This window comes from Cryptomeria japonica, chromosome 5 (genome assembly GCF_030272615.1).
Source record: "Cryptomeria japonica chromosome 5, Sugi_1.0, whole genome shotgun sequence".
Taxonomy (NCBI): domain Eukaryota; kingdom Viridiplantae; phylum Streptophyta; class Pinopsida; order Cupressales; family Cupressaceae; genus Cryptomeria; species Cryptomeria japonica.
In genome coordinates, this window is record NC_081409.1 from 183,272,928 (window position 1) to 183,292,196 (window position 19,269).

Here is a 19,269-nt window from a genome sequence, read left to right on the forward strand (position 1 = left end):
CATAAGCTATGTATGGAATTCTTCTATCGAATCCAATGTATAGGTTTCTGGAGTTGCTAAGATAGCTTCTACATTTGAGTAGGCTCTTTGTAGTATGACCAATTGTGATGTGAGTAGAATCTTGAGTTCCTTGAGAGACCAGAGTCTCTTTTCCTTCTCATGATCATAAGTCTCCAACTTGTTGTGCAAATTATCTACAGATTTGCTAAAAGCAAATATAGAGTCCTGAAGTGGGATATATGCATTGCATATCCTTTCTAGCTCTTGCTCTATTTTTGTTTGTCTTTTTGTGATATCAAAATAAGAGAATGAGACATTAGAGGTAGAAGCAAGATACTTTCCTCCTGTTTCAACAACTTTTCTCAACAAATCTTTATTATGTTTCAGAGCCTTTTTGCCAGTATCAATTTCCTTTGCAAGTTTCTCTCCATGCTTCTTCTTGTGACTTTTCTCAGCATAGGTTAGTGTTTCTTCTTCAAGTGACTTGATTTGATTAGATGGGTTAGTGACCAACTAACCAAGTTTGCTAATAGGGGATGTCAGATGTGCTGTAGAAGTTTCTCGTAGTAGACTGGATAGAATATCTACTACATTGTGAATTATTTCAGCTTCAACCCTTTGCTCTTTAAGTCTCTTCTTATGCACTCTAGATTGCATAACACTTGCAATCTTCATCATTTCAGATACACTCATGTTGTCAACAATGATAGGCCCTGAAATGCCTAATGAATTATCATCATCCTCATAAGTCTGTGGAGTGACTAATGACTTTGCTGGTTCAAAGGATGTAACCTTAATGATTGCTTTCTCTAGATTTTTCTCTGCTTCCTGTTCAGAAGTCTGTGTGACAACATTTTCCATAGAATCCTTCTGAGTACCTTGTAAGACCGCTAGGGATTGGGGTTTTTCTGGTGTTTTTATTGCCGGTGGATTGTCCATTTTTGGTTGAGTTGTCGGTTTCTCAACTAAAGTAATCTGTGTATCAATGATTTCAGGAGGTTCCATATTTGGTACAGTGTTGTCTCCAAATATATCAACTGTATCCTGAACATCATCATCAACATGAATAATAGTGGCATCCTTCTTCTTGACAAGATAGACTTGATCAGCTTGAATAATCTCTTCTTCATCCATTTTCGGTCGATTAACAACATCTTCCTCATTCTCAGAGGAATGGATGGGTTCTTCCATCCGTTTGATTTCATAGGCTATTCAACGAGTCTCAATTTTAATAATTGCCCTCTTTCCACTGAGTAGTTTCAATCTCCTTCCTTTCAAAGCAAATTGAATTTTGTACTGATCAACTAAAGCACTAATTTCATCTTTAGAAAATTTAGGAAAATATTGCACAAATACTTCATCAATGATTTATTTTTCCAATTTTATAGCTTCCTCGCATTTATCTAACAAAATAATGTACAAAGAATTTGAGATATCCTTTTCAAGATCATGTGGATATCTACTATAATGACACAAATGAGTTATTACCTATTCAATGACTTACTTCTTCTCATCTTCAGTGAAGGAATCAAAATGCTCTTTGACATTGTCAAACCTGTTCCTCCCTAATGTCTTCATTGTTCTTTCAAAATAGGTATCAAGCTTGTAAGATGCTATATCTGATGAATACTAAGATGGGGGGTGAATTAGTATACCAAAAAATACTGAACTTAAACACTTTAATAGTCTAGCAGTAAATCGGTAAAACAGTTTAGCAAACAAACTGGTTAACACACATGCAAACCAAATAGCAAATAATTCATTCACCCACAAAAGCACAATCACCATAACACAAGATATTTTGACGTGGAAACCCAAATGGGAAAAACCATAGTGAGATGAAACTCACAAGTAACTATCTGCAGAATAGTATCCAGACCGGTTAAGGTCATACAATGTTCTTTACCAGAACAAATCTTGTTAGGAATCTCAATCTCTGTTAGGAGATAAGTCTGATTAAAGACTACCTTGTGAGAGGATTTCAGATCCATAGATGTGAACCACCATGTTAGAGGATTTACAAAGGCTTTTCTAGGCCTACCCGGTTAAGGGTTTCTAACTTGTCAAAGATGTGAGTAATCAACAAGTGAATGATCTAGCAAATGGCACAGTCTGCTTGATTAGATCCATTGTAGCTCATAGCTAATGCATTTCAGCATTACTTTAGTCTTCGGTAACTCCTTAGTCTGTTACAACTCACAGACTTGATCTTCTCAGTTAAGATCGCACATTCAAGAGGTTTTCTTTTAGCCACTACAAAACCTAATGGCTATACTCGCATACTCTCTATCTTTTAAAACCCTAGACATGATGTCCTTAAAAGGAATTTGATTTCATGTCGGTCCAATAGGATTTCATTACAAGTTCCTAGGTTCATTGTATCTAGACACATTTGATAACACGATACAAAAACATCGTCAAAGTGTCGATGGATGGTAACTCATCACAAAAATATACTGGTTGGTAACTCATCACAGAGTATTACCAGTTTGTACAAATTCTTGGTTACCGGTTGGTGACTTAGAGTAATACTAGTTTAACGGATTACCTGTTGACAAAAATTAAAGACTGGGAAAAAGATAACTGCTGCTTCTGGCTCCTTTGCTTCACTCCACTTGAGATCCTTAAACTGCTTGATCTCTCTATGCCACTTGGGTCTTTATATCACTTGAGATCGGTAAACACTTTCTGCATAACAATAGTAGTCTAAAGACTACAACATGATACCGGTTTGGAACAATTACCGGTTGAGCATAATTCATACATTATCAAAGTGATCTCCTAGCAAGTGTGTGTCCATCAATGACAATCACAACATAATCATCAAAATTCCAACAATCTCCCCCTTTGGCATTGATGGAAACACTTAGGAAAATTTTTGACATCGAAGTGTTTTACAACAAAATTATGCCATAAGTAAAATTGCTTCCCCTAAGCATATACACTATCCTTTTTGCAGAAAATACAATGTATACTACTTCCTTACTGAGATAAACATGAAAGTATGCAAAGCATGCATCAAAATTTTAAATACAAAATACTACTCCCCCTTTGCCAACAATGACAAAGTACAACTGAATAACCCCTATTCTATTAGCATTAAAAACTGATTTAAAAAGTTTATGACAATAAAGAGTGAAACTTGTCAAAAATTGATTTAAAATCCTGCATAAATGTCTTCATGGATAAAGACCATGATTCAAGCAATGAGGTAGCAACCTCATTCTCCATTTGCACCTGATAAACCTGCTCCTCCATGGCATCCATAGTACTCATCTCTTGAGTAACCATTAGGGCATCTATATTGAGGTAGCATTTTTGGAGAATTTACAGTCTTGGCAGTAGGACCAGTTGAAGTTCCTGCAAATTACGTGTCTGTTTGCTTATCTCTACCTCTAGTCTTGTAGACTGAAGTTGAAATCGGTGAGCAGTTTGTCCATATGTGGAGAAGGAATCATATGGCATCTTAAAGGTGCTAATAAATGACTGCATATCAGATTGCAGTTTGTCCTTCTGAGTGAGCACATCATCATAGAATAAATGAGGCTGACAAATCTTGTTGAGTAGTAGATTGCTCTCATCCATTGCATCTTTGATGTCCTTTTGTGCCTTCTGAAGTTATGACCAAAGCTCATTTAGCTTCTTCACCAAGGCAATGTTCAGAGCCTTTTCATGCTCCTTTTTGGCATTTGTTTCTACAACTTCTTCCAGGATTTGGACTTGGTCTTCCACAACTATACATAGAAGCTTTAATTGGGAAAGTGAGGAATTGGTACTAAGGAGGTTTGTACCAAGTATCAAATTGGTGAGTGTTTCCACCATAGTTTGGATAACATCTTCCTCCTTTTTCCTCCTTAGAGCATCCAATCTCTCTTGAGCAAGCTTAATGCTATGCAGTAGCTTCGATTCATTTGTAGACTAGAGGTCAATAGGACTGGTAATATTAGCCAATTTGGCTTGACTACCGGTTGCCTTTGGAGTCTCCATCTAAGTGTTTGGTGCCGCTTCTTCTTTCTCTTTGGCTTTCTTCTTGTCTTTTTCTGCCTTCTTTTTCTCCTCTTCTTTCCGCTTCTCTTCATCTTCATCCTTTTTCTTCTCCTTTTCCTTTCTCTTCTCCTCTTCCTTTTTCTTCTCCTCTTTCTTTCTCTTCTCTTCTTCCTTTTTCTTCTCCTCTTCCTCTTTCTTCTCCTCTTCCTTTCTATTCTCCTCTTCATTTTTCTTCTCCACTTCCTTTTCCGCTTCCTTCTTCTTCTTCTTCTTCTCATCCTGTTTCTTCTTTTCCTCCTCTGCCTGTTTTCTCTTGTCTTCCTCCTGTTTCTTCTTCTCTGTTTCTACTGATGTGTCCAGAGTAACATTGTCACCATTTAAGGTATCAACATCAATCAGTTCCATTTGAGTGGTGACTGGTTCTCCTTCACTGTTGTATACTTCATCCAATTGAGTGATTTCTAGTTCTTGCTCTGCTTTCCTGTTGGCTTCAGCCACTTCATGCAGTCTTAAAGCTGATTGAGCAAGGGAGTGGGTATCTTTGACTAGTTTCAGAACGTTTCCTTCCAATAACATGAGTCTTCTTCTTCTCATGAAGAAGAGGCCCTTATATCTCTCCACTACTTCATACAGTTCTATTTTAGGCACATCAGGAAAGTATTGTGCAAATACTTCCTCTCTTATTTCTTTCTCCTTTTCTATGGCAATGCGACACTTGTTGTCTAAAGAATTATACAAAGAATCAGGCATCTCAGATTTAATTTCTGATGGCCACCGATCATTAATACATAAATAATTGATAACTTCTTATTCAACTTCTTTCTTTTCATCATCATTAAAATCATCAAAGCACTCTTTCAAATCACCAAGTACTTTTCTTCTAACTTTGACAATGTGTCAAAGGTTTGTAAGAGGAAATATCAATATTTACCGGTGTAGATGTTGCCGGTTCACTCTTTATCTTTTTCCTCATTTGCCTAGTCTTCTTAAGCTGTTCTTCAGAGACAGTGTCGTCTGAGTCTGGTGTATTGCTTTTTGTCTTCTACTTCCTCTCAAAGACTTTGGTGGGTGTCGCTTCCGGTTTCTTTTTTGTTGGTGACCGCTTGGTCACTTTGGGACTTGCTATGGTAACCTGTGCTGATGCTGAAGGCACTACCTTTCCCTTCTTTACTGAGGGTTCTTGAACTAGTGTAACCCTTTCCAGATAGGTGCCGGTTCTCTTTTCCTTTGGATCAAGGGGTGAGGCGATTAGGGTAGAGGCATACCCATCTAACATGTCATTCATTACCTCATATCCCATTGGTTCCACTTCTTCCTGTCTAGGCTCAACCACCTCCATTATGCACTCATCAACTTTGATGGTGAAGCAGATGTCCTCCTCATACTTTTTGAGAATATCACCAGATATTCTTACTATTTGGTTCATTTTGCATCTAAACTCATCAAAATATTTGTTCAGCACTTCTGGATAACCGATTCCTACCGCTTGTAGGCTTTCCTTGATTTGCTTTGTCACCGGTTGGTCAGCAGACCACTGAATATCACCTACTCTTGGAAAATGTTGGCATTTTTTATGTTTATGTTGTAATTTTCATTGATGGACACACACTTGTATAGAGATCCCCTTTATATGTATGAGCTAGAGCTCAATCGGTATTTTTTCCAACCGGTATGTTGTATTCTAGTCTTTAGACTATTGATGATTTCACAAAATGTGTTTCCCGGTCTGAAGTGGCATATCGACCTGAAGCGGTTCGTAGATCTCAACTGGTATGAAGGAGAAAAGCGGCATAACATATTCTTACCAGTCTTCATTTTTGTCAAGCTGGCAAACGGTATTTTGTATGAACCGGTAATACTCTGTGATGAGTTACCAACCAACATTTTGTGATGAGTTACCAACCCACCGATTGATTGACGGTGCCAACACACTGACAATTCTTTTTGTGTCGTGTTACTGAGTATGTCTAGATTCACTAAACCTAGGAAATTGTAATGTAATTCTATTGGACCGACATGAAATTAGATTCCTTTAAAAGGACATCATGTCTAGGGTTTTGAGTTGTTGTAGTTGTTGTTGCTGAAAGGGTTTGTGTTGTGGCTAGGGTTTAAGGTGGTTGTTGAGTTATTGTAAGAGCGATCTTATCTAAGAAGATCAAGTTGTAGCAAAAAGAGATAGAGAAGATTGAAGTAATGCTGAAATGCATTAGCAGTAAGCTATACTAGATCTAACCAAGCAGTTTGTGCTATTAGATAGATCAAACACTTGTTGATTACTCACATCTTTGATGAGTCAGTGCCCTTAACCGGGTAGGCCCAAAAGCCTTTGTAAAATCCTCTAACAAGGTGGTTCACTTTTGTGGATCTAAAATCCTCTAACAAGGTAGTCTTTAATCGGACTTATCTCCTAATAGAGATTGAGATTCCTAATAGGATTTGTTCTGGTGAAGAACATTGTAAGACCTTAACTGGTCTGACCTTAACCAGTCTGGTTTCTATTCTGCAGAGAGTGACTTGTGAGTTCCATCTCACCGTGGTTTTTCCCAGTTGGGTTTCCACATCAAATATCTTGTGTTATGGTTGTATTGGTTTTGTGGGTGAATGCTTTATTTGCATTTTGGTTTGCATGTGTGATAACTGGTTTGTCTGTTAGATTGTTTTACTGGTTTATCTTCAGACTGTGTAAGTGTTTAAGTACAAAGATTTTTGGCATACTAATTCACCTCCCCCCTCTTAGTATTCATCAATTGGTATCAGAGCCTACCTTTCTATAAGTTTAACCACTTGGAAAGAGATATGGGGGAATACACCTTGAGGGAAATTACTCAATGGCTCACTCAGTTTGAGAAAGCCTATGATGATCTTATGGTCAAATACAAGGCATCTCAAGCAAAAATGAGAGAACATGCAGAGAAGTTGATGGAGCTATCTGAAAGTAGTTCTGAAGATGAAGCAAATATGGAAGCCATGATTGCAGAAGTAAACAAGCTGAATGATTCAAATTCCAATCTGAGAAAGGAGTTGGAAGGACTGACCATCTGGTTTAGTCAAGAGCTTGAGAACCAGAGGAAAGCTGAAGATCGGGTAAAGGACAGAGATCATGAGATCTCCAAGTTGAAACAAGAGATTAGTGCACTGACTGCTCACCTTCATGAGAGCAAGATGGAAAAGGAAGACATGCAAGGAGAACTGAACATAGCCATCTCTGAAAATGCAAGCCTAATGGAGACCAATACTGCTATTTCCACAGAACTCTTTGAGTCAAAGGAAATACTTGCTAAGTTTAGCAAAAGTACTGTCAAGCTAGAGAAAAAGCTTGAGTCATCTAGACCGGTAAAGAATACCAATGGTCTTGGTTTCTCTAGACATGAGGAAGGAGAATCCTCAAGAACAAATGCTGAAGCATCAAAGAAGCAACCGACACTCAAAGGAAAAGGTAAGAAAAAATTCAAACCTATTTGCTTTAACTGTCTTAAAGAAGGACACACTGCCAATGTATGTAGGAGCAAAGCCTACAATAATTTTCCATATTTTATCAACAATATCCCTAGATCCAATAAATTCAATGGTCATTGTTATGCATGCAAGAAGTTTGGGCATAGAGCATCTAAATGCAGGTCTGGCATGAGCAATACCAGAAGATATCCTCAGAGGACCCAAGGAGCTGGTCCAAAATCTTTTGTAAACCAGAACCCTAACCGGTTTAATACCTACAATTATTAGTTAGGCAACAGTGGTTATCAATCGACAACCAGATGGAGAGAAAATTGTTGGAATTGTCATGGACATGGTCACACTGCTGCTACATGCAAAAGGAAGAATGGAAATATGAACAATGGACCTTGGAGAGCACCTGGATTGGTTTGCTATCATTGCAACAAACCGGGTCACATTGCAAGATTCTATAGAAGTGGAAAGAGTATATCTGATGATATACCAGTCACTCAGAAAGAAGAAGTTGATGTTGAAAAAGTTCAAGCAGACACAAACAAAACCTAGAGGAAGAAACCAACAATGTTGGAAGAGGAACTGGTTTCTACACCTAGTGTGGAAATATTGGAATTGGAAAACTAAGCTCCAAAGAGGCTTAGGGGGAGCAAACGGAAAAATGATTGTGAACCCCCGGTTACACCGGTAAAAGACCTTAACCGGTATGTGATACCTGTCGCTTGACAAAAGACCGGAAATGGTAAAAAAAGGAAAATTAGGGTTTACACCCTAATAAAGGAGCATTAATGGTGGTAGGTGAGAGACATGTATAAAAGCATATTTCAAATCATTTCTCACTATCTATTTTCAAGCGAAGAAAAGTTTTCAAGTGCAGAGCGAAGACAAGGCGATTTGAGCTAAGATTTCAAGAAATTGATAAATCTTGAAGGAGATTCAAATCCAGTTTGCAAGCGGTCGAGGAGAACACAAAGCGGTGATTTGGCAACCAACAGAGAGTGGAGTGAAGCAAAATCAGGAAGCCCTAAATTCGTGTTGTAAAGGTATTTTTCATGTTCTTGAAATACTCAACAATGGCTTCCGCATCTCATACTAGTTCTAGTACATCCATTGAGTCAAAAAGTTTTATTCAGAGGAAATCCAAATATAATGCCTTATCACAAGTTCCAGCTGGAGTCATAGTTGAAGAAGGAATTTCAGATTATATTGATTGCAAAATAGAAGACCTAGGGTCTTTAGCTATTCACACCCCGTTAGGTTTATTTTGCGGCAAGGACAAAAAGATCAAACCGGAGTTTAGTATCCTAGAGAAGAAGAAACTCCATAATGCAGTATACTTTCTAGAAGATTTTACGGAGGATCACATTAGGATCATTTTGAGTAGAGTTCATGGTGATAGGATGTACCTAGAGAGGACGCATGATATCACGCCTTAGGCAATTCATGCAGTCACCGGTTTTTGTAACACAGGGGAAGTGCTAGCCCTAAGAACGGTAAGTAAAATCTAAATGGCCAAGCTCACCGGTTCAACAAGTGACTCACGGGGTATGACAGTTAATCCTATCAAGGATGATTTGGTGAAATAAGCCCGCATGGTGATAGGCTACAAAACACTCTCAGCTAGCAGGATTAATTTTGTATCTGCTGTAGTGGTAAATGCCGCTTACCAGATGATTAAAGAGGATACATCATTTGACCTATGCACCGATATGCAGAGGCAACTCCTGTTGAATCTAAAGGTGATCAAATAGGACAATGCACTGAGGTTTAAGTTTGGACAACTATGGGTAGGGTTGTTCTCCTATTTCCAAGGCTACTTTCCTAGAGTAGGAGATGTCCAGTGGTCTCCTGACCAACCGATAACCAAGCAGATCAAGGAAAGAATACAAGCCATTGGAACCGATTACCCTGAAGTATTGAACAAATATTTTGATGAGTTTAGAAGAAAGACAAGTCAAAGGGTAAGGATATCAGGTGATATCGTTAAGAAATATGAAGATGACATCTATTTCACCATTCAGGTGGACAAATGCTTAATGGAGGCTGTTGAGCCTAGAATGGAGGAAGTGGAGCCAATGGGCTATGAAGTTATGTATGATATGCTGGAAGGGTATGCCTCAACCCTTATTGCCTCACCTCTTGACCCTAAGTCTAAGAGGATCGAAACCTATTTGGAGAGGATTGCACCGGCCGAGGAACCCTCTGTTAAGAAAGGAAAAGAACCGACAACAAAGAAAGCCAAGGTAGTGCTTGTAGCATCAACACTGGCTACCACTGCAACTCCAAGAGTGACCAAGCGGTCACCTACAAAGAAGAAACTGGAGGTGACATTGGCAAAAGTATTTGAAAGAAAAAGGAAGACTAAGACAAATGAATTGGACTCTGAAGAAGCCGAGTCTGATGAAAAGCCAAAGAAGGCTAGACAGACAAAGAAAATGAAGAAGAATGAACCGGCAACATCCGCACCGGTAAATATTGATATCTCCTCATACAAACCTTTGACACATTTTCAAAGGACGGTTAAGAATGTTAGGAGAAAATTACTTCATGATTTAGTAGATTATTATGATGATTTTAGTGATGAGGAGAAGGAAGAAGTATTATAGGAAATCATTATTTATTTGTGCAAAAATGACCGATCGCCATCAGAGATTAAATCTCAAACACCGGATTCTTTATTTAAAGCATTAGATAATAAATGGCGCATTGCCATTGAAAAAGAATAGGAGATTAGGGAGAAAGTCTTTGCATAGTACTTTCTCGACCTCTCAAATTCAGAATTATTTGATGTGTTGGACCAAAATAAAGGACTCTTCTTCACAAGGAGAAGAAGACTCTGGCTATTGGAAGGAAGAGTTGATGATGTTGAAAAAGACACTCATCAGTATATGAATCATTCTATTCAAGCTCACAAAGCACGAATGATCAATCGACAAGCAGAAAAAGAACCGGTCATATCCAAACCAGATGAAGTTTTTGATGAAGAAGGTAACCCAGTTGAAGAACCAATCGATACTATTGATGTTGATGCCTTGGATGTAGAAGATGTCACTCAGGACATACCTTATGAGGGAATAGAACAGGGGCAACAAGCCGAACAGAGCAGTGAGCAAGCTAAGGACACACAGGAAGCGGCTAAGGAACAGGAAGAGAAGAAGAAGAGGGATGAAGATGAGAAAAAGAGAAAAGAGGAAGAGAAGAGAAAAGAGGAAGAGGAGAAATGAAAAGATGAAGAGAAGAAGAAGCAATAAGATGAAAAGAAGAAGAAAGAAGAGGAAGAAAAGAAGAAGAAGGAAGAGGAAGAAAAGAAGAAGAAGGAAGAAGAAGAAAAGAGGAAGAAGGAAGAGGAAGAAAAGAAGAAGAAGGAAGAGGAAGAGAAGAAAAAGAAGGAAGAGGAAGAAAAGAAGAAGAAGGAAGAGAAAGAGAAAGAAGAGGAGAAGAGGAAAGAAGCAAACATGAAAAAGAAAGAAGAGGAAGACAAGGAACAAGATCAGAAGAAAGAAGCAGAGAAAAGGAAGAAGGAAGATGCAAACAAGGTAGTGAAAGCAATGGAGAGCACACAGATGGAGACTCCGAAGGCAACCGGGAGTCAAGCCAAACCGGCTGATATCTCCAATCCTATCAATCTCCAGTCTACAAGTGAGTCAGATCTTATGCAAAGCATCAAGGTTTCTTAAGAGTGCCTTGAGATCATTCGCAGGAAAAAGGAGTAGGACATAATTCAAGTGGCTGTAGACACCCTTACTGGTTTAATCCCCGGTACCAATCTTCCTAACACTGAATCATCACTAGCACAACTCAAACTATTATGTACTATAGTGGATGATCAAGTGCAGAGCCTAGAAGAAGCAGTTGAGGCAAATGCCAAGAAAGAGCATCAAAAGGCTCTTAACATTGCTCTGGTGAAAAAGTTCAATGAGCTTCGATCTGAACTTCTAAAAGACCAAAAGGATATAAGGGATGCTTTGGATGAGGGAAACTTGCTACTAAGCAAAATCTGTCAACCCCATCTATTTTGTGATGATGTGCTAACTTAGCAGAAAAAGCTTCAAATGGACTTACAGTCCTACTTGAGCACATTTAAGCCACCCTATGATTCCTTTGCAACTTATGGGCAAACCGTTCACCGATTCCAGATCCAGTCAACCAAAATGGAGCAAGAGATCAGTACACAATCTAGAGATTTGTAGGAGCTACAACAGGTTTTACTTCCACATCTACAAATTCTTCAGAAGTGTTATCTGAACCTGGATGCCTTGATAATTATGCAGGAGCTGAGCACAGTTGATGCCATGGAGGAATAGGAATACCAGATGCAAATAGAAAAAGAAGTAGCCACCTCCTTACTTGAGTCCTGGTCTCTATCCATGAAACAATTTTTGCAGGACTATAAATCAGTTTTTGACAAATATTATTCATTATTGTCATAAACTTTTATTCTTTCAATATCAAATAGAAACAGGGTTATTCAGTGGTACTTTGTCATTGTTGGCAAAGGGGGAGAAGTATCTAGTTTTGGTTTTAAAATTTTGATCTTCTGACAAAGGGGGAGAAGTACTTGTATAGAGATCCCCTTTATATGTATGAGCTAAAGCTCAATCGATAGTTGTTCCTACCGGTATGTTGTATTCTAGTCTTTAGACTATTGATGATTTTGCAGAACGTGTTTCCTGGTTTGAAGCGGCATATCGACCTCAAGCAGTTCATACATCTCAACTGGTATGAAGGAGAAAAGCGGCATAACATATTCTTACCAGTCTTCATTTTTGTCAAGCCGGCAACCTGTATTTTGTATGAACCGGTAATACTCTGTGATGAGTTACCAACTGGCATTTTGTGATGAGTTACCAACCCATCGATTGATTGACGGTGCTGACACACCGACGGTGCCTTTTGTGTCATGTTACTGAGTATGTCTAGATTCATTGAACCTAGGAAATTGTAATGTAATCCTATTGGACCGACATGAAATCAGATTCCTTTAAAAGGACATCATGTCTAGGGTTTTGAGTTGTTGTACTTGTTGTTGTTGAAAGGGTTTGTGTTGTGGCTAGGGTTTAAGGTGGTTGTTGAGTTGTTGTAAGAGCGATCTTATCTGAGAAGATCAAGTTGTAATAGAAAGAGATAGAGAAGACTGAAGTAACGCTGAAATGCATTAGCAATAAGCTATACTGGATCTAACCAAGCAATTTGTGCTATTAGATAGATCAAACACTTGTTGATTACTCACATCTTTGACAAGTCAGTAGCCCTTAACCGGGTAGACCCAAAAACCTTTGTAAAATCCTCTAACAAGGTGGTTCACTTCTGTGAAACTAAAATCCTCTAACAAGGTAGTCTTTAATCGGACTTATCTCCTAACAGAGATTGAGATTCCTAACAAAATCTGTTCTGGTGAAGAACATTGTAAGACCTTAACTGGTTTGGTTTCTATTCTGCAGATAGTGACTTGTGAGTTCCATCTCACCGTGGTTTTTCCTAGTTGGGTTTCAATGTCAAATATCTTGTGTTATGGTTGTATTGCTTTTGTGGGTGAATGCTTTATTTGCATTTTGGTTTGCATGTGTGATAACCGGTTTGTCTGTTAGACTATTTTACTGGTTTATCTTCAGACTGTGTAAGTTTTTAAGTACAAAGATTTTTGGCATACTAATTCACCCCCCCCTCTTAGTATTCATCATAAAATAGCCTTGGATGTAGAAGAACAACCCAACCAATAGTTGTCCAAACTTAAATTTTAGGGCATTGTCTTGCTTGATCGACTTGAGGTTCAACAGAAGTTGTCTTTGCATACCAGTGCATAGATCAAATGATGCATCTTCCTTGATCATCCTGTAGGCGGCATTTACCGCTACAACATAGACAGAGTTGATTTTACTGCCATGGAACATCCGGTATCCTATCACCATACATGCATATTTGGCCAGATCGTCCTTTATGGAATTGACAGTCATTCCTCGTGAATCATTCATAGAACCAATGAGCTTAGTCATTTTTGTCTTGCTAATATTTCTTAGGGTTGGCACTTCACCGACATTGTAGAAACTGGTGACGACATGAATCGCTTCTAGTGTGATATCATGCGTCCAATGTAAGTACATCTTATCATCGTGTACTCTACTCAGAATAATTCGAATGTGATCATCTAAAAATTCTTCAAGAAAATAGGCTGTGTTGTGAAGTTTCTTCTTTTCCAGAATGCTGAATTCTGGTTTAATCTTCTTATCCTTTCTGCAAAACAAACTCAAGTAGGAATGGATCATCAGAGATCCTAGGTCTTCAATCTTGTAGTCAATGAAATTTGAAATGCCTTCTTCCACTATGACACTAGTAGATATTTGACATAGGGCATTGTATTTTGCCTTTTGTTGAATGAAGTCTATAGAATCAACGGGTTCACTAGAGCTAGCATGTGATGCTGAAGCCATGATAAATAGAGAATTTTGAAAAATACCTTCATAGATCAAAATTTAGGGCTTCACAATTTGAACTTTTCTACACACTCCTTCGGTTGCTGAAATACCGCTTTGCGTTCTACACTTCTCCAACAGATGTTTGCTTCAGATTCTTCTTCAGGATTTTGATAAATTCCTTGAATCACAATGTAAATCGCTTTTCTTCACTCTGCACTTGAAAACTTCTTTGCTCGAAAAAATGATAGTGAGAAATGATTTGAAAATTCCTTTAAACAGATTCTCCACCTACCATAATAAATGCTCCACTATTAGGGTGTAAACCCTAATTTTGCCTTATACCGTTTCCAGTCTTTTGCCAATCTGACAGGTATCTCATACTGGTTAAGGTCTTTTACTGGTGTCAACCAAGGGTTTGATATATTTCACCGTTTTCTCCCACTAAGCTTTTCTGATGCTTAGTTTGTCGGTTTAGCGGCTTCCACACTGGGTGCAGAAACCGGTTCTTCTTGAATCACTTCTTCTGGCTTCTTCTTCCAGGTTTTCTTCATATCTGCTTGAACAATTTCAACATCAATTTTTATTTCTGGAGTGACTGGTATATCATTCGATATACTCTTTCTTGCTCTACAGAATCTTGCTATATGACTCGGTTTGTTGCAGTGATAGCAAACCATTCCAGGTGCTCTCCAAGGTCCATTATTCATGTTTCCATTCTTCCTTCTGCATGTTGTAGTAGTGTGACCATGACCATGACAAATCATATAGATTGTTCTCCATCTGGTTGCCGCTTGATAGCCACCACTACCTGACTGATGACTATAGGTATTAAACCAGTTTGGGTTCTAGTTCCCAAAGGGTTCAGGAAAAACTCCTTGATTCCTTTGAGGATACCTTCTGGTATTGTGCATGACAGACCTGCATTCAAATAATCTATGCCCAAACTTGTTGCATCCATAATAATTACCATTGAATCTATTGTATCTAGGCTTATCGTTTATAAAATAAGGAAAATTATTGTAAGCCTTACTTCTACATACATTAGCAATGTGTCCTTCCTTGAGACAGTTAAAGAAAACATGTTTGAACTTTTGCTTACCTTTATCCTTTGATGTTGGTTGTTTATTTGATGCTCCACTTTTTGTTCCAGAGGTCTCACATTCCTCATATTCAAAGAAACCAATTCCATTGGTATTCTTTATCGGTTTAGCTGATTCAAGCTTTTGCTCTAGCTTGACAAAGCTCTTATGGAATTTGTCAAGTATTTCCTTTGGCTCAATGAGTTCTTTGGAAATGGCAGCATTGGACTCCTTCAATGTTACATTCTCAGAGATAGCCATGTTTAGTTCACCTTGCACTTCTTTTTCCATTTTGCTTCCATGAAGACGAGCGGTAAGTGCACTGATCTCTCGCTTCATCTTGGAGATCTCATGATCTTTGTCTTTTACTAGATCTTCAGCTTTCCTCCGGTTCTCAAGCTCTTGACGCATTCTAATAGTTAGGCCTTCAAGTTCCCTTCTTAGGTTGGCATTGGACTCATTCAATTTTTCAACTTCTTGAACTAGGGCTTCCATGTCCGCTTCATCAGAACAACTATTTTCAGTTAGCTCCATCTGTTTTTCAGCATGCTCTCTTCTTTTTCCCCGTGAGGCCTTATATTTGACCATAAGTTCATCATAGGCTTGCTCAGACTGAGAGAGCTGATGAGTAAGTTCCCTCACAGTGTATTCCCCCATATCTCTTTCCAAGTGGTTAAAATTATAGAAAGGTTAGCTCTAATACCAATTGATGAATACTAAGAGGGGGTGAATTAGTATACCAAAAAATACTGAACTTAAACACTTTAATAGTCTAGCAGTAAACCGGTAAAACAGTTTAGCAAACAAACTGGTTAACACACATGCAAACCAAATAGCAAATAATGTATTCACCCATAGAAGCACAATCACCAAAACATAAGAGATTTTGATGTGGAAACCCAAATGGGAAAAACCACAGTGAGATGAAACTCACAAGTAACTATCTGCAGAATAGTAACCAGACCAGTTAAGGTCATACAATTTTCTTTACCAGAACAGATCCTGTTAGGAATCTCAATCTCTGTTAGGAGATAAGTCCGATTAAAGACTACCTTGTGAGAGGATTTCAGATCCATAGATGTGAACCACCTTGTTAGAGGATTTACAAAGGCTTTTCTAGGCCTACCCGGTTAAGGGTTTCTAATTTGTCAAAGATGTGAGTAATCAACAAGTGAATGATCTAGCAAATGGCATAGTCTTCTTGATTAGATCCATTATAGCTCATAGCTAATGCATTTCAACATTACTTCAGTCTTCAGTAACTCCTTAGTCTGTTACAACTCATAGACTTGATCTTCTCAGTTAAGATCACACATTCAAGAGGTTTTCTTTCAACCACTACAAAACCTAACGACTATACTCGCATACTCTCTATCTTTTAAAACCCTAGACATGATGTCCTTAAAAGGAATCTGATTTCATGTCGGTCCAATAGGATTTCATTACAAGTTCCTAGGTTCATTGTATCTAGACAAATTTGATAACACAACACAAAAACACCGTCAAAGTATCGGTGGATGGTAACTCATCACAAAAATATACTGGTTAGTAACTCATCACAGAGTATTACCAGTTTGTCCAAGTTTCTGGTTACCGGTTGGTGACTCAGAGTAATACCAGTTGACAAAAATTGAAGACTGGGAGAAAGATAACTGCCGCTTCTAGCTCCTTTGCTTCGCTCCACTTGAGATCCTTAAATTGCTTGATCTCTCTATGCTTCTTGGGTCTTTATACCACTTGAGATCGGTAAACACTTTCTGCATAACAATAGTAGTCTAAAGACTACAACATGATACCGGTTTGGAACAATTACTGGTTGAGCATAATTCATACATTCTCAAAGTGATCTCATAGCAAGTGTGTGTCCATAAATGACAATCACAACATAATCATCAAAATGCCAACAATATCAATAGGAAGAGTTGCCTTTGGCACTTCCTTTACTGTCTTTGCTACTCTACCGACAAGTTTCATTTTCTTAGGTTATTCTTCAGTATTAGTACCCTTAGATTCTACTTGGAGGATAAGTTTTTGGTTTCTCTTCTTTGGTACATTCTCCTTCTTTGCATAGACTTTAGGTGTCGGTTCCTTTTTGGTTTGGATACTCCTTGTCACCCTTGTATTCTTCATCGCCAAAGGTGCTTCATTAGTTTTCTTTTTCTTTCCTTTCCCACTTGTGGTAGGAGCAATACTAGTTTTGGCTTGTGCATCCTGGAATACCACAATATCCAGTTTTGCCTTCTTTTTATCTTTAGGAGATGCTAATAGGTTATTAGCATAACTAACTAGTAAGTCATGGTTCACCTCATAACTCATATCTTGCATTTCTTCTTTTCTTGGCTCAATTGCTTGCATCAAACAAAAATCACTGGTAACTGTGAAAACAATGTCTTTTACAAAATGACTTACCACATCTTTAGGCAATCCCATTCTCATGCTCATCTTCTTCTGAAACTCATTGAAATACTTATTCATAGTAGCAGGAAAAGTATTCTTTACAACCTTGATGTTGTTCTTGATTTGTGTAGATACTGGTAGGTCCTTTGACCATTCAATATCACCTATTCTCGGTAGAAAATTTTGAAAATAAAAGAATAACCTGACCAATTGTTGTCCATACTTGAACTTTAGACTGCTATCCTTCTTGATAGATTGCAAATTTAGAAACAGTTGTCTCCTACTAGCCTCACAAAGATCATAGTCTGCATTTTCAACTATCATCTTATAAGCTGTATGAATTGTTGTAGATGGCACACTATTTATTCTTCTGGAGTAAAATACCCAGTAGCCTATCACCATTGCTGGCAATTTCACCGATGGGTCTATGATATTGTTAATAGAAAAGGCACACTTATTGGATGTGGAACTGGTTAGTGAGAATACTGTCTCTTTTGAAATTCATCTCAACTTAGGTACTTCACTGGTTGAGAAATAACCACTTACAACTTGAATGGCTTCCTTGGTAATTGTGTGAGTTCTCTCTAAGTACATTTTCTCACCATGAACCCGACTCAAAATAATTCTAATATGCTCTTCCTCAAAATCTTCTAGAAAATAAGTAGCGTTGTGAAAACCTTTCTCGAAAACCCTAGCATACTATGTTTGAATCTTTCCATTCTCATCACAGAGGGATTTTAGTTGAGTGTAAATGTATAGTGATACTAGATCCTCTATCTTACAATCAATATAACTTGACAAATCTCCTTTTACTAAAACTTCACTTTAAACTTGTGATAATGCATTATACGACACAATTTGTTCTGCCTCTACAACTTCCATTGGCTCAGATGTAATCATTAACCTTTCTACAGTCTTTGAAGATGATGCCATTGCAGATGAACATGATTCAAAGTAGGATTATCAAAGAAATACCTTTTCTTGCACACGCTTCCTTGTTTACTGGTTGAACGCCCAAGTGTACACCAGTTCGATCTTCTGCAACCTTCAAATCAGCTTGATTGCAAAACACAATGCAACTTCGACAATTATCAGCCATCAAACTCTTTTAGCTCAACTAGTGCTCCAAATTTCTTTCTTGAATGCGTTAGGGTAAAAATGACAAAGTAAAAACTCGCTTTTATCCTTTTTACCTATTGCATTAAATACTCGTTAGTTAGGGTTACAAACCCTAATTTCACTGCTCAAGGAGAAATCGGTTGATAACATATTGACAAAAAGTTATCAAATTTTCATGCTTCAAAATTCTCTTAGTGCTCATTCATCTCAAGGGGTCCAAAGGTAATTTAACCATTACGCTCCCCTTAGCCATATTTAAAAGGATTAATTCATCGGTGCAGTGTTTTGTTCACTGGGTGAAGGAACAGTTTCTTCTCTAGGTAAGTCATCACTTTTCTTCCATATCCGATTTATTTCCTCTCTGGTTTCTTCCACATTAACTTTCTGCTTTCCTTTTTGATCCTTAGAAGAATTGATCGGTTTGCTATTTCTGGATCTACAAAATTTTGCTAAGTGCCCTGGTTTGTTACAGTGATAGCAGGCCATACCAGATGGTTTCCAAGGTCCTGCATTTCCTCTTCCAGTTCTTCTTCTACACTTCAGAGCCACATGACCAAAGTTATTATAGGTGGTACAAATGACATTTGTTACCTTTTCCATCTCAAATGGACTAAACCGGTTGTTGTAGGGTCTTTGCTAGTTCATGTTGACCCAGTTATCAAAATTATTCATCTAGTTGCCATTTGGTCTTGGATGTATATGTGGTACAAGATTGTTTGCTCCATATCTGCACTCAACAAATCTATGCCCATACATTCTGCATGTGATGCAATGACCTTGAAATTTCTTGTACACATACCTAGCATTAGTATTGTAGCTTGCATTTC

General features: G+C 38.1%; 1 protein-coding gene across 1 annotated transcript in view; it reads right to left on the reverse strand.

The window, feature by feature from the left end:
* LOC131875794 (pollen-specific leucine-rich repeat extensin-like protein 1) overlaps positions 1-17,725 on the reverse strand; it is a 60,648-nt gene extending 42,923 nt beyond the window's left edge. Inside the window, exons 1-3 of the mRNA XM_059220470.1 lie at positions 17,531-17,725; positions 17,336-17,374; positions 688-1,044 (exon numbers count right to left, since the gene is read on the reverse strand). Coding sequence (XP_059076453.1) covers positions 688-1,044; positions 17,336-17,374; positions 17,531-17,725 — 591 coding nt within the window. The remainder of the gene's footprint in view (positions 1-687; positions 1,045-17,335; positions 17,375-17,530) is intronic.
* Positions 17,726-19,269: the final 1,544 nt, after the last annotated feature.